We start from the raw sequence: 21209 nt of genomic DNA on the forward strand, positions 1-21209 counted from the left end.
GTGATGGTATGCTGGTGTGCTGGTGTCTGGTGTGCTTGTGTCTGGTGTGCTGGTGTGTTGTTTTGCTGGTGTGCTGACGTGCTGGTGTGCTGGTGTGCTAGTATGTTGCTGTGCTGGTGTGCTGGTGTGCTGGGGTGTTGTGCACTGGTGTGTTGCTGTACTGGTGTGCTGGTGTGTAGGTGTGCTGGTGTGTAGGTGTGCTGCTGTGTTGGTGTGTTGATGTGCTGGTGTGCTGGTGTGTTGCTGTGTTATTGTGCTGGTGTGTTGTTGTGCAGTTGTGCTGGTGTGTTGTTGTGTTGTGCTGGTGTGTTGCTGTGTTATTGTGCTGGTGTGTTGTTGTGTTGTTGTGCTGGTGTGTTGTTGTGTTGTTGTACTGGTGTGTGGTTTTGTTGGGGGACTGGTGTGTTGGTGTTCTGGTGTTTTGGGGTGTTGGTGTGTTGCTCTGCTTGTGTGTTGTGTTGTTGTGCTGGTGTGCTGAAGTGCTGGTGTGCAACTGTGGTGGTGTGTTGGTGTGTTGCTGTGCTGGTGTGTTGTTGTGTTTTTGTGCTGGTGTGTTGGTGAGTTTCTATACTGGTGTGTTGCTGTACCGGTATGTTGGTGTGTTGCTGTACTGGTTTGTTATTGTGTTGTTGTGCTGGTGTGTTTCTGTGTACTTGTGCTGGTGTGTTGGTGGGTTGTTGTGTTGTTGTGCTGGTGTGTTGCTGTGTACTTGTGCTGGTGTGTTGTTGTGCTGGTGTGTTGTTGTGTTTTTGTGCTGGTGTGTTTCTGTGTACTTGTGCTGGTGTGTTGGTGGGTTGTTGTGTTGTTGTGCTGGTGTGTTTCTGTGTACTTGTGCTGGTGTGTTGGTGGGTTGTTGTGTTGTTGTGCTGGTGTGTTGCTGTGTACTTGTGCTGGTGTGTTGCTGTGCTTGTGTGTTGGCGTGTTGCTGTGCTGGTGTGTTGGTGTGTTGTTGTGCTGGTGTGTTGGTGGGTTGCTGTACTGGTGTGTTGGCGTGTTGTTGTACCTTTGTGATGGTGTGTTGCTGTACTGGTGTGTTGGTGTGTTGTTGTGCTGGTGAGTTGGTGTGTTGCTGTACTGGTGTGTTGTGTGCTGCTGTGCTGATTTGTTGGTGTGTAGCTGTACTGGTGTGTTGCTGTGTTGGTGTGTTCCTGAACTGGTATGTTGGTGTGTTGCTGTGCTAGTGTGTTGTTGTGTTGCTGTGCTGGTGTGTTGGTGTTTTGCTGTACTGGTGTGTTGGTGTGTTGCTGTGCTGGTGTATTGCTCTGTTTTGTGCTGGTGTGTTGGTGTGTTGCTGTACTGTTGTGTTGGTGTGTTGCTGTGCTGGTGTGTAGGTGTTTTGCTATACTTATATGTTGGTGTGTTGCTGTGCAGGTGCGCTGTTGTGTTGCTGTACTAGTGTTTTGGTGTGTTGGTTTGTTGCTGTGCTGGTGTGTTGGTGCTTTGCTGTACTGGTGTGTTTGTGTGTTTCTGTACTGGTGTGTTTGTGTGTTTCTGTACTGGTGTGTTTGTGTGTTTCTGTACTGGTGTGTTGGTGTGTTGCTCTGCTGTTGTGTTGGTGTGTTGTTATGCTGGTGTTTTGGTGTGTTGGTGTGTTGCTGTGCTGGTGTGTTGGTGTTTTGCTGTACTGGTGTGTTTGTGTGTTTCTGAACTGGTGTGTTTGTGTGTTTCTGTACTGGTGTGTTGGTGTGTTGCTCTGCTGTTGTGTTGGTGTGTTGTTATGCTGGTGTTTTGGTGTGTTGGTGTGTTGCTGTACTGTTGTGTTGGTGTGTTGCTGTGCTGGTGTGTAGGTGTTTTGCTATACTTGTATGTTGGTGTGTTGCTGTGCAGGTGCGCTGTTGTGTTGCTGTACTAGTGTTTTGGTGTGTTGGTTTGTTGCTGTGCTAGTGTGTTGGTGTTTTGCTGTACTGGTGTGTTTGTGTGTTGCTCTGCTGTTGTGTTGGTGTGTTGTTATGCTGGTGTTTTGGTGTGTTGGTGTGTTGCTGTGCTGGTGTGTTGGTGTTTTGCTGTACTGGTGTGTTTGTGTGTTTCTGTACTGTGTGTTTTCTGTACTGGTGTGTTGGTGTGTTGCTCTGCTGTTGTGTTGGTGTGTTGTTATGCTGGTGTTTTGGTGTATTGGTGTGTTGCTGTTGCTGTGGTGTGTTGGTGTTTTGCTGTACTGGTGTGTTTGTGTGTTGCTCTGCTGTTTGTTGGTGTGGTGTGTTGGTGCTGTGTTTCTGTGTACTGGTGTGTTGGTGTGTTGCTCTGCTGTTTTGTTGGTGTGTTGTTATGCTGGTGTTTTGGTGTGTTGGAGTGTTGCTGTGTTTGTGGTGTTTTGCTGTACTGTTTGTGTGTTGAACTGGTGTTTTGCTGTACTGGTGTGTTGTGTGTTGCTCTGCTGTTGTGTTGGTGTGTTGTTATGCTGGTGTGTTGTGTGTGTTGCTGCTGCTGGTGTGTTGTGTTTCTGTACTGGTGTGTTTGTGTGTTTCTGTACTGGTGTGTTGGTGTGTTGCTCTGCTGTTGTGTTGGTGTGTTGTTATGCTGGTGTTTTGGTGTGTTGGTGTGTTGCTGTGCTGGTGTGTTGGTGTTTTGCTGTACTGGTGTGTATATGTGTTGCTGTACTGTTGTATTGGTGTGTTGCTCTGCTGTTGTGTTGGTGTGTTGTTATGCTGGTGTTTTGGTGTGTTGGTGTGTTGCTTTGCTGGTGTGTTGGTGTTTTGCTGTACTGGTGTGTTTGTGTGTTTCTGTACTGGTGTGTTGGTGTGTTTCTGTGCTGGTGTGTTGGGGTGTTGCCGTGCTGGTGTGTTGGTGTGTTGCCGTGCTGGTGTGTTGCTGTACTGGTTTGTTGCTGTGTTGGTGTATTGGTGTGTTGCTGTGCTGGTATGTTGGGGTGCTGCTTTGCTAGTGTGTTGGTATGTTGCTGTACTGGTGTGTTGATGTGTTGCTGTATTGCTGTGTTGTTGTGCTTGCGTGCTGGTGTGTTGCTGTGTTGTTGTGTTGCTGTGCTTGTGTGTTTGTGTGCTGGTTTTCTGGTGTGTTGCTGTACTGGTGTGTTGATGTGTTGCTGTGTTGTTGTGCTTGTGTGCTGGTGTTTTGCTTTGTTGTTGTGTTGCTGTGCTTGTGTGTTTGTGTGCTGGTTTTCTGGTGTGTTGGTGTGTTGGTGTGTTGGTGTGCTGCTCTGTTGCTGTGCTGGTGTGCTAGTGTGTTGCTGTGTTGCTGTGTTGCTGTGCTGGTGTGTTGCTGTAATGGTGTGCTGGTGTGTTGCTGTGCTGGTGTGTAGCTGTGTTAGTATGCAGGTGTGTTGCTGTTCTGGTGTGTTGCTGTTCTGGTGTGTTGCTGTACTGGCGTGCTGGTATGCTAGTGTGTTGCTGTGTTGCTGTGCTGGTGTGCTGGTGTGTTGCTGTACTAGTGTGCTGGTGTGTTGTTGTGGTTGTGTATAGCTGTGCTTGTGTTGTTGTGTGTTGCTGTGTTAGTATGCTGGTGTTTTGCTGTGCTTATGTGTTGCTGTGCAGTTGTGTTGCTGTGCTGGTTTGTTGCTGTGCTGGTGTGCTGGTGTGTTGCTGTGCTGATGTGTTGCTGTGTTGCTGTGCTGGTGTTTTGTGCTGGTGTGTTGCTGTGCTGGTGTGCTGGTGTGTTGCTGTGCTGATGTGTTGCTGTGTTGCTGTGCTGGTGTTTTGTGCTGGTGTGTTGCTGTGATGGTGTCTCGCTGTGCTGGTGTGTTGCTGTGTTTTTGTGTTGCTGTGCTGGTGTGCTGGTGTGCTGGTGTGTTGCTGTGCTGGTGTGCTGGTGTGTTCCTGTGCTGATGTGTTGGTGTGCTGGTGTTTTGCTGTGTTGCTGTGCTGGTGTGTTGGTGTGCTGGTGTGCTGGTGTGTTGCTGTGCTGGTGTGCTGGTGTGCTAGTATGTTGCTGTGCTGATGTGTTGGTGTGCTGGTGTGCTGGTGTGTTGGTGTGCTGGTGCGTTGTTGTGCTGGTGTGTTGCTGTGCTGGTGTGCTGGTGTGCTGGTGTGCTGGTGTGCTGGTGTGCTGGTGAGCTAGTATGTTGGTGTGCTGGTGTGCTGGGGTGTTGTGCACTGGTGTGTTGCTGTGCTGGTGTGCTGGTGTGTAGGTGTGCTGGTGTGCTGGTATGTTGGTGTGCTGCTGTGTTGGGGTGTTGATGTGCTGGTGTGCTGGTGTGTTATTGTGCTGGTGTGTTGTTATGTTGTTGTTCTAGTATGTTGTTGTGTTGTTGTACTGGTGTGTGGTTGTGTTGGTGCACTGGGGTGTTGCTGTGCTGGTGTTTTGGGGTGTTGGTGTGTTGCTCTGCTTGTGTGTTGTGTTGTTGTGCTGGTGTGTTGATGTGCTGGTGTGCAGCTGTGGTGGTGTGTTGGTGTGTTGTTGTGCTGGTGTGTTGTTGTGTTTTTGTGCTGGTGTGTTGCTGTACCGGTATGTTGGTGTGCTTCTGTACTGGTGTGTTGTTGTGTTGTTGTGCTGGTGTGTTGGTGGGTTGTTGTGTTGTTGTGCTGGTGTGTTTCTGTGTACTTGTGCTGGTGTGTTGCTTTGTTGTTGAACTGGTGCGCTTGTATGCTGGTGTGCTTGTGTGTTGTGTTGTTGTGCTGGTGTGTTGCTGTGCTGGTGTGTTGGTGTGTTGCTGTGCTGGTGTGTTGGTGTGTTGTTGTGCTGGTGTGTTGGTGGGTTGTTGTGTTGTTGTGCTGGTGTGTTTCTGTGTACTTGTGCTGGTGTGTTGCTTTGTTGTTGAACTGGTGCGTTTGTATGCTGGTGTGCTGGTGTGTTGTGTTGTTGTGCTGGTGTGTTGCTGTGCTGGTGTGTTGGTGTGTTGCTGTGCTGGTGTGTTGGTGTGTTGTTGTGCTGGTGTGTTGGTGGGTTGCTGTACTGGTGTGTTTTCGTCTTGCTGTACTTGTGTGTTTGTGTGTTGCTGTACTGGTATGTTGGTGTGTTGCTGTACCTTTGTGTTGGTGTGTTGTTGTACTGGTGTGTTGGTGTGTTGTTGTGCTGGTGAGTTGGTGTGTTGCTGTACTGGTGTGTTGTGTGTTGCTGTGCTGGTGTGTTGGTGTGTAGCTGTACTGATGTGTTGGTGTGTTGGTGTGTTCCTGAACTGGTATGTTGGTGTGTTGCTGTGCTGGTGTGTTGTTGTGTTGCTGTGCTGGTGTGTTGGCGTTTTGCTGTACTGGTGTGTTGGTGTGTTGCTGTGCTGGTGTATTGCTCTGTTTTGTGCTGGTGTGTTGGTGTGTTTCTGTTCCGTTGTGTTGGTGTGTTGCTATGCTGGTGTGTAGGTGTTTTGCTGTACTGGTATGTTGGTGTGTTGCTGTGCTGGTGTGTTGGTGTGTTGCTGTGCTGGTGTGCTGTTGTGTTGCTGTACTAGTGTTTTGGTGTTTTGGTTTGTTGCTGTGCTAGTGTGTTGGTGTTTTGCTGTACTGGTGTGTTTGTGTGTTGCTGTACTGTTGTATTGGTGCGTTGCTGTGCTGTTGTATTGGTGCGTTGCTGTGCTGTTGTATTGGTGTGTTGTTGTGCTGGTGTTTTGGTGTGTTGGTGTGTTGCTGTGCTAGTGTGTTGGTGTTTTGCTGTACTGGTGTGTTTGTGTGTTGCTGTACTGTTGTATTGGTGCGTTGCTGTGCTGTTGTATTGGTGTGTTGTTGTGCTGGTGTTTTGGTGTGTTGGTGTGTTGCTGTGCTGGTGTGTTGGTGTTTTGCTGTACTGGTGTGTTTGTGTGTTGCTGTACTGGTGTTTTGGTGTATTTCTGTGCTGGTGTGTTGGTGTGTTGGTGTGTTGCCGTGCTGGTGTGTTGCTGTACTGGTGTGTTGCTGTGTTGGTGTATTGGTGTGTTGCTGTCCTGGTATGTTGGGGTGTTGCTTAGCTAGTGTGTTGGTATGTTGCTGTACTGTTGTGTTGATGTGTTGCTGTATTTCTGTGTTGTGCTTTTGTGCTGGTGTGTTGCTGTGTTGTTGTGTTGCTGTGCTTGTGTGTTTGTGTGCTGGTTTTCTGGTGTGTTGCTGTACTGGTGTGTTGATGTGCTGCTGTGTTGTTGTGCTTGTGTGCTGGTGTGTTGCTGTGTTGTTGTGTTGCTGTGCTTGTGTGTTTGTGTGCTGGTTTTCTGGTGTGTTGCTGTACTGGTGTGTTGATGTGTTGCTGTGTTGTTGTGCTTGTGTGCTGGTGTGTTGCTGTGTTGTTGTGTTGCTGTGCTTGTGTGTTTGTGTGCTGGTTTTCTGGTGTGTTGGTGTGTTGGTGTGTTGGTGTGTTGGTGTGCTGCTGTGCTGCTGTGCTGGTGTGCTAGTGTGTTGCTGTGTTGCTGTGCTGGTGTGTTGCTGTAATGGTGTGCTGGTGTGTTGCTGTGCTGGTGTGTAGCTGTGTTAGTATGCTGGTGTGTTGCTGTTCTGGTGTGTTGCTGTTCTGGTGTGTTGCTGTTCTGGTGTGTTGATGTGCTGGTGTGTTGCTGTGTTGCTGTGTTGCTGTGCTGTTAATACGATTTGTTTGAAACATTCGACGATAATAACTTTACAATGTAACTTCTCTGTGGATTTAAACATAAGGTGATGATGTATCATGGGAAACTGGTCTCTGTGAGATAACTCAAGAATGACCCTTCTGATTGAATTTAAACTTTCACAGTTGCTGGATCATAGTGGATGGGTTGAATTAGCTTATATTTGTGAAGATGTCAATTTTTTATTGTACTAGAAATTGCGATTTTAAAGTTTATAAAATAACTTCTGAGTTTTTCTTCTGAATGACTTCAGATCTTCAGTTATGATATATAATCTCACTACAACTTATTCCTCACTGTAATAATACTTTATTTTTGGGAAATGAAGTAGAATTGGTTTTTGACACGAGATGTTCAAATACGTTTATGGGAACTCACAGAATCTGAATTACGACTCTTTTTTTTAGGTTGGAAAGTGATCTCTTGTAACAGCTTAGATTATGAACTAATAACAGTAAATGTTATGAACCTTCGAAAAAAATGTTGGAATCCAATTAGTTTGTGAGTTAAACAAATCATCAGAAAATTGAAGAGGAGAGTGTACACATACCTGGAACTGTGTGTACAGACAGTCAAGCACTGTCTTATCTGACATACCTGGACTAACTGTAGTGTACCGTGCTACTGTCTTATCTGACATACCTGGACTAACTGTAGTGTACCGTGCTACTGTCTTATCTGACATACCTGGACTAACTGTAGTGTACCGTGCTACTGTCTTATCTGGCATACCTGGACTAACTGTAGTGTACCGTGCTACTGTCTTATCTGGCATACCTGGACTAACTGTAGTGTACCGTGCCACTGTCTTATCTGACATACCTGGACTAACTGTAGTGTACCGTGCTACTGTCTTATCTGACATACCTGGACTAACTGTAGTGTACCGTGCTACTGTCTTATCTGGCATACCTGGACTAACTGTAGTGTACCGTGCTACTGTCTTATCTGGCATACCTGGACTAACATACCTGGACTAACTGTAGTGTACCGTGCTACTGTCTTATCTGTCTTATCTGACATACCTGGACTAACTGTAGTGTACCGTGCTACTGTCTTATCTGGCATACCTGGACTAACTGTAGTGTACCGTGCTACTGTCTTATCTGGCATACCTGGACTAACTGTAGTGTACCGTGCCACTGTCTTATCTGACATACCTGGACTAACTGTAGTGTACCGTGCCACTGCCTTATCTGACATACCTGGACTAACTGTAGTGTACCGTGCCACTGTGTTATCTGACATACCTGGACTAACTGTAGTGTACCGTGCCATTGTCTTATCTGACATACCTGGACTAACTGTAGTGTACCGTGCCACTGTCTTATCTGACATACCTGGACTAACTGTAGTGTACCGTGCTACTGTCTTATCTGACAAACCTGGACAAACTGTAGTGTACCGTGCCACTGTCTTATCTGACATACCTGGACTAACTGTAGTGTACCGTGCTACTGTCTGATCTGACATACCTGGACTAACTGTAGTGTACCGTGCTACTGTCTGATCTGACATACCTGGACTAACTGTAGTGTACCGTGCTACTGTCTGATCTGACATACCTGGACTAACTGTAGTGTACCGTGCCACTGTCTGATCTGACATACCTGGACTAACTGTAGTGTACCGTGCTACTGTCTGATCTGACATACCTGGACTAACTGTAGTGTACCGTGCTACTGTCTGATCTGACATACCTGGACTAACTGTAATGTACCGTGCCACTGTCTTATCTGACATACCTGGACTAACTGTAGTGTACCGTGCCACTGTCTTATCTGACATACCTGGACTAACTGTAGTGTACCGTGCCACTGTCTGATCTGACATACCTGAACAAACTGTAATGTACCGTGCCACTGTCTTATCTGACATACCTGGGCAAACTGTGGTGTACGGTACCACTATCTTAACTGACATACCTGGACTAACTGAAGTGTACGGTACAACTGACTTAAGTGACATACCTGGACTAACTGTAGTGTACCGTGCCTCTGTCTTATCTGACATACCTAGACTAACTGTAGTGTATGGTAGTACTGCCTTACCTGACATACCTGGACTAACTGTAGTGTACGGTACCACTGCCTTAAGTGACATACCTGGACTAACTGTAGTGTACGGTACCACTATCTTATCTGACATACCTGGACTAACTGTGGTGTACGGTACCACTGCCTTATCAGACATACCTGAACTAACTGTGGTGTACGGTAGCACTGCCTTCTCTGACAACTGGACTAACTGTAGTGTATGGTACCACTGTCTTATCCGACATACCTGGACTAACTGTGGTGTAAGGTACCACTGTCTTATCCGACATACCTGGACTAACTGTGGTGTACGGTACCACTGCCTTATCTGAAATACATGGACTAACTGTGGTGTAAGGTACCACTGTCTTATCCGACATACCTGGACTAACTGTGGTGTACGGTACCACTGCCTTATCTGAAATACATGGACTAACTGTGGTGTAAGGTACCACTGTCTTATCCGACATACCTGGACTAACTGTGGTGTAAGGTACCACTGTCTTATCCGACATACCTGGACTAACTGTGGTGTACGGTACCACTGCCTTATCTGAAATACATGGACTAACTGTGGTGTAAGGTACCACTGTCTTACCCGACATACCTGGACTAACTGTGTTGTACGGTACCACTGCCTTAACTGACATACCTGGACTAACTGTGGCGTATGGTACGACTGCCCTATCTGACATACCTGGACTAACTGTGGTGTATGGTACCACTGCCTTAGCTGACAAACCTGGACTAACTGTGATGTATGGTACCACTGCCTCATCTTGCATACTTGGACTTACTGTGGTGTATGGTACCACTGTCTTATCCGACATACCTGGACAAACTGTGGTGTACGGTATCACTGCTTTATCTGACATACCTGGACTAACGGTGGTGTACGGTACCACTGCCTTATCTGAAATACCTGGACTAACTGTGGTGTATGGTACCACTGTCTTATCCGACATACCTGGACTAACTATGGTGTATGGTACCAATGCCTTATCTAACATACCTGGACTAACTGTGGTGTACGATACAACTGCTTTATCCGACATACCTGGACTAACTGTGGTGTACGGTACCACTGCCTCATCAGACGTACCTGGAGTAACTATGGTGTACGGTACCACTGCCTTTTCTGGCATACCAAGATTAGCTGACATACCTGGACAAACTGTGGTGTACTGTACCTGTGACATACTAACTATGGTGTATGGTACCAATCTGCATACCTTATCTAACATACCTGGACATAACTGTGGTACGGTATACTGATACATACCTGCTTTCACTCCTGACATACCTGGACTAACTGTGGTGTACGGTACCACTGCCTTATCTGACATACCTGGACTAACTCTGGAGTACAGTACCACTGTCTTAGGTAACATACCTGGACTAACTGTGGCGTACGGTACCACTGGGTAGCCGTTGGGACCGTTAGGCCAGCGGTAGACTAAGTTACGAATGGCTTTCCTCTCTCTTAAAGCCTGCCACTGCTCGGGCGTCAACATTATGTCCTTCTCAAACAGCTTTTCCCCGTCCACATAGTCAGGGTTGGAGTATTCGAATCCCTTGTCCTGAAGTAAAGAAAAGTTGAGTTACAGTTTTCTCATTTTATTTCAGACTACGTAAACAAGATCAGAAGGAAACTGAAAAAAATGTCAGGAGAGCACGTGTACAGAGAGAGAAAGAGATGGATAGATAGGTAGATAGACAGATAGATAGATAGATAGATAGATAGATAGATAGATAGAGAGAGAGAGAGAGAGAGAGAGAGAGAGAGAGAGAGAGAGAGAGAGAGAGAGAGAGAGAGAGAGAGAGACCATATATACTCAGGATGACTCGAGTATGGAACACATTCGTACAGCATAATGATATCAACGAGATAAAGTCAGTTGATCGAATGTAAATACTGGCCCACAGATGGCTCCAACTTCATCCTGTTCCCTACTTGTATGTCTCATAACAATAAAAATGCTTTCAAATGAGCTGATGTAGGTAACAGCTCTTAGCTTGTCAATAAAGTTAGGAATCCTTAGCCTGTAAATAGCTTGTCAATAAAGCTAGGGATCCTTAACCTAACCTTGTCAAACCCTGTGAAAAAAAAAAAAAAAGAGAGAGGGAGAGAGAGAGAGAGAGAGAGAGAGAGAGAGAGAGAGAGAGATTAACAATCAACAGAAAGGCAGCAACAGACACATATTTTAAAAAATAGCTACTTATAATTCAAGCCAGATAAAAATCAGAAGAACTTACAAGTTTATTTGGTTGTGGAGCGTCTCTCTTTCTCCTGTTGATGACGTCAACAAAAACGTCCTCGGAAATATCTGCTTCCTGTTGAAAAAACAGAAGGTGGAATATGTTATTTATTTATAGAAGTATCATTGAGTGTAGGTACAGTGTAGGTTCATGCTGGTGTTTAGGTGTATGTACAACATGTTTGTCTGTGTGTATGTATGTATGTATTATCTTTGCCTTTGATAGTTTTCGAGATTTTTCCAACTCAGGTGTTTACCTAGTCAACCAGGATGTTGCTGGCAGCCAGCTGGTACACATATCCATCACACTCTGGTTCATCTGGTAGGTGGTGGTGGAAATTGTCTATTTCCCCTCATTCATGTATGTTGTTATGGCAGTTTGCAGGTTTGTGACCAGGTCCTTAAGTACTTTCTATGTATAGATTATGATGCATCTCTTCTTCGCTCCAGTGACTACATTGAGGTATTTTCAGTAATTAAATGCTTTATTTGTACTCTACGTGCCATAAATGATCTTTGAATCTGTTACTGCTCTGATATCTCTCTTGCGCTGAGTAAAGCCGTCACTACCAAACATTACTACAAGCAAGAGAGCACAAGCAACTTGTGCTGAGTAGAGCCGTCACTACCAAACATTACTACAAGCAAGAGAGCACAAGCAACTTGTGCTGAGTGGAGCCGTCACTACCAAACATTACTACAAGCAAGAGAGCACAAGCAGCTTGTGCTGAGTGGAGCCGTCACTACCAAACATTACTACAAGCAAGAGAGCACAAGCAACTTGTGCTGAGTGGAGCCGTCACTACCAAACATTACTACAAGCAAGAGAGCACAAGCAACTTGTGCTGAGTGGAGCCGTCACTACCAAACATTACTACAAGCAAGAGAGCACAAACAACTTGTGCTGAGTGGAGCCGTCACTACCAAACATTACTACAAGCAAGAGAGCACAAGCAACTTGTGCTGAGTAAAGCCGTCACTACAAAACATTACTACAAGCAAGAGAGCACAAGCAACTTGTGCTGAGTGGAGCCGTCACTACCAAACATTACTACAAGCAAGAGAGCACAAGCAACTTGTGCTGAGTAGAGCCGTCACTACCAAACATTACTACAAGCAAGAGAGCACAAGCAACTTGTGCTGAGTGGAGCCGTCACTACCAAACATTACTACAAGCAAGAGAGCACAAGCAACTTGTGCTGAGTGGAGCCGTCACTACCAAACATTACTACAAGCAAGAGAGCACAAGCAACTTGTGCTGAGTGGAGCCGTCACTACCAAACATTACTACAAGCAAGAGAGCACAAGCAACTTGTGCTGAGTGGAGCCGTCACTACCAAATATTACTACAAGCGAGAGAGCACAAGCAACTTGTGCTGAGTGGAGCCGTCACTACCAAATATTACTACAAGCGAGAGAGCACAAGCAACTTCAAATATCCCTCCATTGTCAATATTAAAGTTTCGCTGAAAATCCACTGTATCCACACAATAATTTTCAGAGTTTGTGTGATATTTTGCTGATATTTCTTCCAGACACTTCACATGTTCCTTTTCTTTTATTTGGTGCTCCACTTGTGCTTTGCATAGAGTATGTGATCCTTTTTAGCTCTTATTTTTCCATTGTCGCCAATGAAAGTTATATTATTTTGGTTCCAAACTGGTGCTGCCTACTCCAATATGGGCCTGATGTACACGGTGTACAGAGTCCTGAACGACTCCTTACTGAGATGTTGTAATGCTGTTCTTAGGTTTGCCAGGCGCCAGTATGCCGCAGCAGTTATATGGTTGATGTGTACCTCAGGAAATGTGTTCGGTGTTATACTCACCCCAAGATCATTTTCCTTGAGCGAGGTTTGTAGTCTTTGGCCCCCTAGACTGTGCTCCGTCTGCGGTCTTCTTTGTTTGTTTATGTGTGTGTGTGTGTGTGTGTGTGTGTGTGTGTGTGTGTGTGTGTGTGTGTGTGTGTGTGTGTGTGTGTGTGTGTGTGTGTGCGTGTGTGTACTCACCTATTTGTGGTTGCAGGGGTCGAGTCTTAGCTCCTGGCCCCGCCTCTTCACCGGTTGCTACTGGGCCCTCTCTCTCCCCGCTCCATGAGCTTTATCAAACCTCGTCTTAAAACTGTGTATGGTTCCTGCCTCCACTACGTCATTTTCTAGGCTATTCCACTGCCTTACAACTCTATGACTGAAGAAATACTTCCTACTATCTCTCTGACACATTTGTGTCTTCAACTTCCAATTGTGGCCTCTTGTTTCTGTGTCCCCTCCCTGGAACATCCTGTCTCTGTCCACCTTGTCTATTCCACGCAGTATTTTATATGTCGTTATCATGTCTCCCCTGACCCTCCTGTCCTCCAGTGTCGTCAGGCCGATTTCCCTTAATCTTTCTTCATAGGACATTCCCCTTAGCTCTGGAACTAACCTTGTCGCAAACCTTTGTACTTTCTCTAGTTTCTTGACGTGCTTTATCAAGTGCGGGTTCCAAACAGGTGCTGCATACTCCAGTATGGGCCTGACATACACGGTGTACAGTGTCTTGAATGATTCCTTACTAAGGTATCGGAATGCTGTTCTCAGGTTTGCCAGGCGCCCATATGCTGCAGCAGTTATCTGACTGATGTGTGCTTCCGGAGACATGCTCGGTGTTATACTCACCCCAAGATCTTTCTCCTTGAGTGAGGTTTGCAGTCTTTGGCCACCTAGCCTATACTCTGTCTGTGGTCTTCTGTGCCCTTCCCCTATCTTCATGACTTTGCATTTGGCAGGATTAAATTCGAGAAGCCATTTGCTGGACCAGGTGTCCAGTCTGTCCAGGTCTCTTTGAACTCCTGCCTGGTCCTCATCAGATTTAATTCACCTCATTAACTTCACATCATCTGCAAACAGGGACACTTCTGAGTCTAACCCTTCCATCATGTCGTTCACATATACCAAAAATAGCACTGGTCCTAGGACCGACCCCTGTGGGACCCCGCTCGTCACAGGTGCCCACTGTGATACATCATTACGTACCATGACTCGTTGTTGCCTCCCTGTCAGGTATTCTCTGATCCATTGCAGTGCCCTTCCTGTTATATGCGCCTGATGCTCTAGCTTCTGCACTAATCTCTTGTGAGGAACTGTGTCAAAGGCCTTCTTGCAGTCCAAGAAGATGCAATCAACCCACCCCTCTCTCTCGTGTCTTACTTCTGTTATTTTATCATAAAACTCCAGAAGGTTTGTGACACAGGATTTGCCTTCCGTGAATCCGTGCTGGTTGGCATTTATACTCTTGTTCCGTTCCAGGTGCTCCACCACTCTCCTCCTGATAATCTTCTCCATAATTTTGCATACTATACACGTCAATGACACAGATCTATAGTTTAGTGCCTCTTTTCTGTCTCCTTTTTTAAAAATGGGAAATATATTTGCCGTCTTCCATACGTCAGGTAGTTGCCCAGTTTCCAGGGACGTGTTGAAGATTGTGGTAAGTGGCACGCACAACATATCTGCTCCCTCTCTAAGGACCCACGGGGAGATGTTGTCCGGTCCCATTGCCTTTGAGGTATCGATGTCCCTTAGCAGTTTCTTCACCTCCTCCTCATCTGTATGTATGTCGTCCAACACTTGTTGGTGTATTCCTTGCTGGTGTCCCCATCTGGTCTGTCCCCCCAGAGTCCTTCCTGTCTCTACTGTAAATACTTCCTTAAATCTCGTGTTGAGCTCCTCACATACCTCTTGATCGTTTCTTGTGAGTTCTCCACCTTCTTTCCTCAGCCTTATCACCTGGTCCTTGACTGTTGTCTTCCTCCTAATGTGGCTATACAGCAGTTTCGGGTCAGATTTGACTTTCGATGCTATGTCGTTTTCATACTGTCGCTGGGCCTCCCTCTTTATCTGTGCATACTCGTTTCTGGCTCTTCTACTAATCTCCTTGTTTTCCTGGGTCCTATGCCTCCTGTACCTTTTCCATTCTCTGTTGCACTTAGTTTTTGCCTCCCTACACCTTCGGGTAAACCAAGGACTCGTTTTGGTCTTCCTATTATTTCTGTTTCCCTTGGGAACAAAACTTTCCTCTGCCTCCCTGCACTTTGTTGCCACATATTCCATCATCTCATTTACTGATTTTCCTACCATTTCTCTGTCCCACTGACCCTCCTGCAGGAAGTTTCTCATACCTGTGTAGTCCCCCCTTTTATAGTTTGGCCTGTCCCCTTCAGTTCCTGTTACCTTCTCCACTTGTAACTCTACTATATAGTCAATACTCAGAACCACGTGATCGCTAGCTCCAAGGGGCCTCTCGTAAGTGATGTCCTCAATGTCTGAACTGCTCAGGGTGAACACAAAATCCAGTCTTGCTGGCTCATCCTCCCCTCTCTCTCTGGTTGTGTCCCTGACATGTTGATGCATGAGGTTTTCAAGTACCACATCCATCATCTTGGCTCTCCATGTTTCGGGACCCCCATGTGGCTCCAGGTTTTCCCAGTCGATCTCCCTGTGGTTGAAATCGCCCATTACCAGTAACTTTGCTCTGCTCGAGTGAGCTCTTCTTGCCACCTCAGCCAGTGTGTCCACCATCACCCTGTTGTTTTCTTCGTACTCCTCTCTTGGCCTCCTGCAGTTCTGTGGTGGGTTATACATCACTCCAATGACTACTTTATGTTCTCCGGACTGAATTGTACCTACAGTGTAGTCTCTTTCTCCAATCATGTCCATGCCTTCCATTTCCTCAAATCCCCATCGGTGTTTTATGAGCAGTGCAACCCCTCCTCCCCCTCTACTCCTTCTATCTTTCCTCAGGATCTGATATCCTGTTGGGAAGATTGTGTCTGTTATTGTCTCAGCGAGTTTTGTTGCTGTGACTGCTATGATGTCTGGGGATTTTTCACTGATTCTTTCGTTCCACTCCTCATGTTTATTCGTTATTCCATCCGCGTTTGTGTACCAAACCTTCAGTTTCTTTTCTATCATTGTGGTCATGCAAGAATATTGGGGTTGGGGGAGCGAGAGCCTTGGTGGGGGCCTATATGGGGCTGTGGTGTAGGTGGGGTTTGTGTTGATGGGGGTGGGGTCAGAATGCCCATAAGGGACAGCTGTTGGGGTGAGGTTTGTGATATGGGGGTTGGTGGCAGAGGGAACAGTGAGTGGGTTGTAGTACAGGTTGCTCAGTTGCGTTGGGAATGTCGCGGTTGGAGTCTTTTGGTGGGAGATTCTGTGGGGTGTGTTTGCCCTTCCTCCTGTGTCTGGGTCCTGCTCATTTTCGTCATTGCCTCTCATTCCTCCTTGCGTCTCTGTACCCTCTCTTTCAGTGTAGTCCTTTCTTCTTGTGTTCTGTCGCGGTCGAGGTATACTCTCTGGTACCCCTCTTTGTCCCTCAGTCTTGCTTTCTCTTGCAGAATCCTGGTTCGAACTGATTCGTCCTTGAAAGTTACTCTGACAGGCCGTATCCTTCCACTCGCAAACCACCCAATTCTCTGAAAATTTGTCACCTGGGTCATATCGCCCTCCCCTATTGTTTTCATGATGCCTTCAATCTTTTTTTCTCCTCCTGTTTTATTTCTTCAAAGTTGTCCCCCTTGGCTTCTTGGAGCCCGTACACAAAAATTGACCTCGCCCTTTCCTCCTCCCACTGAGTCTCCATCTGCTTCCTCTGAGGCATTTTATTTCCTTCCATTGACATGTTCTTGCCTTCAGTCCCTGTCATATCTGAAACTTCTATTCTCAGTGAACTGTCTTTCCTGACCAGCTGTCCCTTGCTACTGCAGTTGGCTGTTAGAATCTCTGCATATAGCATACCTTCATTGTCCTCGGACCTGTCATTTGATCTTAGTGTGCTCATCGTCTTTTCCCTGGCCCCACGTGGGTCTGATAGGGCCTTCGTGTACGGCATGTCTCCGTTGTTGCTTACCATCCCCTTGTCTGCGCCTGACTTTGAATTTCCTGATATCACATCTGAATTGTCATTTGTCTCTCTAATCTGTTTCAGGCTTTGCAGTTTCTCTTCTAAGCACTGTATCCTAGCTTCTGCTGCTAAGACCTGTACTTCCCACTTCCTGCACTCTTCAGCTATCCGCTCCTCCATTTTCTTACCAAGCTCTACTATCTTCCTTCCCCACTCTTCCTCCCTTTTTTGGAGCTCTAACTCCCAGTCTTTCCTCCCTGGTTCGTCTACCAGATCTCTGGTTTTCCGTCTTCTAGGGCCACCCATTCTTTTTTTTTTTTTTATTATTACCACAGACAGAAATCTAGAGGAGGGAGAGGGTGCGAGGGGGAGAGAGAAAGGGTAGAAAGAGGGAGGGAGAGGAGAGAGAAAGGGTAGAAAGAGGGAGAGAGAGGAGAGAGTATGGGGGTGAGGGATAAGACCAAGGGGGAGAGAGAGAAATGTGAGGGGGGAGAGAAAGGGTAGAGAGAGGGAGAAAGAGAGGGAGAGGGAGAGGGAGAGAAAGAGAGAGAGAGGGAGAAAGGAGGGCGAGGGAAAAGGCTATGAGAGAGAGAAATGGAGAGATGGAGAGAGAAGCCTATAGAGAGAGAGGAGGGTGAGAGATAGGGTTATGGGAGTGAGGGAGAGAGAGAGAGAGAGAGAGAGAGATAGAGAGAGAGAGAGAGAGAGAGAGAGAGAGAGAGAGAGAGAGAGAGAGAGAGGGAGAGAGAGAGGGAGAGAGAGAGAGAGAGAGAGAGAGAGAGAGAGAGAGAGAGAGAGAGAGAGAGAGAGAGAGAGAGAGAGAGAGAGAGAGAGAGAGAGAGAGAGAGAGAGAGAGAGAGAGAGAGAGAGAGAGAGAGAGAGGGAGAGAGAGAAAGAAAGAGTAGGGGGAAGGGGAGGGAAAAAGGCTATGAGAGAGAGAAACGCGAGGGAAGGAAAAGATAGGAGGGAGGAGGGAGTGAAGGCAAGAGCGGGGAGGGGAAAGGTCTGTGGGGGAGGGAAGGGAGTGAAGGCAAGAGCGGGGAGGGGAAAGGTCTGTGGGGGAGGGAAGGGTGTGTGGGGGGGTGAGGGGATGCAGTCAAATTCCAAGGATCAGCTGTGTGTACTCACCTAGTTGTGGTTTCAGGGGTCGAGACTCAGCTCCTGGCCCCGAGTGTATGTGTGTGCGCGTGTGTGTGTGTGAGCACGTCAGTTGTTTATGTCCCAGAAATACAATTCAGCCCTGTGTATCCGTAATACTAATACAATACCATTAACACTGAGAGTAATTCTAATAATTATAATACTAGCGTGTGTTAACAAGTCATTCTTTCACCCAGTTATGTACTACCTTTTACTACATGTGCACCCAATACTTGCTTCTCAGATTGTACTGTCTTTGTGTCCTAAAACATTATCTCTCGAAACTGTTGTCAGGGCTGTAGTCCAATTAGCCCCGACTTAATCCTCCTGCCTATTCCTTGCTCCTACAAATTTTATCTTCCTACTACTGCTAGGTGTTGTGTGTATGATAATCCCTCTGGAGCAGGGTTTGTGATAGCCAGCCACCAGTGATCGCAGGGCTGGCTCTACCACTCAAAAACTTCCCGCCAACCACAAACAGGTGATTTGTACGTTACTCCTCAGAGGGGACGTCCATCCAGATGCCTGATGTACGATGCTCGCTGTACGATGCTCGCTGTACGATGACTTGTGCACCTCGCCCTTCTGCCGCTGACTTCTTCAGCTATTCTTTTCTCGTTGCCCTTTTGAGTCCTCATTTACCACACTTATCACTTGTATACTGCTACTTTTATAATTTACACTTCACTTTTGGTAAGTACACTTCTTATTTGTGATGACACCCAACCTGTTATGGCGGCGCTACTCCCTCAGGCCTACTGCTGCCACCACCTCTGCTTATATATATTTATGTATATGTATGTATATATATATATACATATCCCCTTTCTGGCTAGCTTGTTCACACTGTGTGCTACATCACAGTTTGTCGTTAGCCACCCTCTCTTAATTCTATTTGATCTTTTCTCTTTAGTCACTCGCTTTGTACTTTGTATATGTGTAACAATGTGGCAACAGGTGCCAACTAGGCCTCAACGAACTGGCACTTTGAAATTTTGTTGTATAATTTCAGGCTTTCTCTCGCCTTTACTTTATTTATTTTTGCTAATACTTTGGTTATCACTTGTAGGGTTGTTCACTGACGTTGTCACTAACACTGGTTGCTTCTAGCTGCTAAAACACGCCCTGTGTGTGTGTGTGTGTGTGTGTGTGTGTGTGTGTGTGTGTGTGTGTGTGTGTGTGTGTGTGTGTGTGTGTGTGTGTGTGTGTGTGTGTGTGTGTGTGTGTGTGTGTGTGTGTGTGTTAGTGCATGTGCATAAATGTGTGTGTGTTTGTGTGTGTCTTTTGTGGTTCATAATTGTCAATTCCAAGGTTATCAAACTCGCACATGTCTGTCGTCAAACATACCTCATTCATGATGATTGGTCGTGGCAGAGTGGTGCCTGCATCCTGAAATGAAAAATATAAGTGTATATAATAAACTTAAATATTTTTCACAGACGCACATATAAACACTCACACACACACACACACACACACACACACACACACACACACACACACACACACACACACACACACACACATATATATATATATATATATATATATATATATATATATATATATATATATATATATATATATATATATATTTATATTTGTATATATATATATATATATATATATATATATATATATATATATATATATATATATATATATATATATATATATATATATATATATGTATATATATATACATATATATATATATATATATATATATATATATATATATATATATATATATGTATATATATGTATATATACAGTGGTCCCTCGTTTTTTGTAATTAATCCGTTCCTGGAGCCATTACTATAAACGAAATTTACGATTTGCGAATCAATTTTCCCCATAAGAAATAATGTAAATACAATTAATCCGTTCCTGACACCCAGAAGTATTAAAACAAAAAAAAATAATTTTCCATGAAATATACATATAGTACATAAACAATACAATGAGAAATGATGAATGAAACATTAACAGCATAACACTTACCTTTATTGGAGATTCTTCTTAGTGTATGGGAGACTGGAGGAGGAGAGAGATTGGATTGTTTACAGTTTGGAAGGGGAATCCCCTTCCAGCAACACCTCAGGTACCAATTGCTTCTCTGGGGTTGCTTCTCTTCTCTGTTTCTTAATGCCACTAGGACCACCTTGAGAGTCACTCTAGTCCTGTCTCGCAAAGTAACTGTGGAGATAGCTCTGTTTCTGGCGTCTATTTAACACTTACCGAAAATTGCCCAAGACTTTGTCACTGTACATATTTCTCACCTTCTTTACCACAGGCTTGGCACTAGGAGATTTCCTTGGAGCCATGGTAGCTTATTTAGTAATTGGAAGCACTAAAATTAGCGGAATATTATGAAATATTTTGTAGGAGCACTTGATGGGACCTTCACTCACTGGTAAACAATGCCAGACTGGCTGGGTAGGGAGGCCGGCCCGGCTCACACCGTGGGTACGCGTCCCGGACGAACTGCTATTCGCGAGTCAACCTATGAAAAGCGAGTCCATGTTTATATGAAAATACCCCTATGATTGGCGAAATTTACGATTGCCGAGAACTACGAAAAGCGAGGGACCACTGTATATATATATATATATTTTATTTTTTTTTTTATTATCACACCGGCCGATTCCCACCAAGGCAGGGTGGCCCGAAAAAGAAAAACTTTCACCATCATTCACTCCATCACTGTCTTGCCAGAAGGGTGCTTTACACTACAGTTTTTAAACTGCAACATTAACACCCCTCCTTCAGAGTGCAGGCACTGTACTTCCCATCTCCAGGACTCAAGTCCGGCCTGCCGGTTTCCCTGAATCCCTTCATAAATGTTACTTTGCTCACACTCCAACAGCACGTCAAGTATTAAAAACCATTTGTCTCCATTCACTCCTATCAAACACGCTCACGCATGCCTGCTGGAAGTCCAAGCCCCTCGCACACAAAACCTCCTTTACCCCCTCCCTCCAACCCTTCCTAGGCCGACCCCTACCCCGCCTTCCTTCCACTACAGACTGATACACTCTTGAAGTCATTCTGTTTCGCTCCATTCTCTCTACATGTCCGAACCACCTCAACAACCCTTCCTCAGCCCTCTGGACAACAGTTTTGGTAATCCCGCACCTCCTCCTAACTTCCAAACTACGAATTCTCTGCATTATATTCACACCACACATTGCCCTCAGACATGACATCTCCACTGCCTCCAGCCTTCTCCTCGCTGCAACATTCATCACCCACGCTTCACACCCATATAAGAGCGTTGGTAAAACTATACTCTCATACATTCCCCTCTTTGCCTCCAAGGACAAAGTTCTTTGTCTCCACAGACTCCTAAGTGCACCACTCACTCTTTTTCCCTCATCAATTCTATGATTCACCTCATCTTTCATAGACCCATCCGCTGACACGTCCACTCCCAAAT

General features: G+C 45.7%; 1 protein-coding gene across 1 annotated transcript in view; it reads right to left on the reverse strand.

Annotated features, from left to right (window-relative positions):
* The window catches only part of LOC138854347 (blastula protease 10-like), a 106443-nt gene that overhangs the window by 33978 nt on the left and 51256 nt on the right, over positions 1-21209 (reverse strand). Inside the window, exons 2-4 of the mRNA XM_070096963.1 lie at positions 19118-19159; positions 10747-10824; positions 9884-10070 (exon numbers count right to left, since the gene is read on the reverse strand). Of these exons, the coding sequence (XP_069953064.1) occupies positions 9884-10070; positions 10747-10824; positions 19118-19159 (307 nt within the window). The remainder of the gene's footprint in view (positions 1-9883; positions 10071-10746; positions 10825-19117; positions 19160-21209) is intronic.

Source organism: Cherax quadricarinatus, chromosome 55 (genome assembly GCF_038502225.1).
Source record: "Cherax quadricarinatus isolate ZL_2023a chromosome 55, ASM3850222v1, whole genome shotgun sequence".
NCBI classification, from domain to species: domain Eukaryota; kingdom Metazoa; phylum Arthropoda; class Malacostraca; order Decapoda; family Parastacidae; genus Cherax; species Cherax quadricarinatus.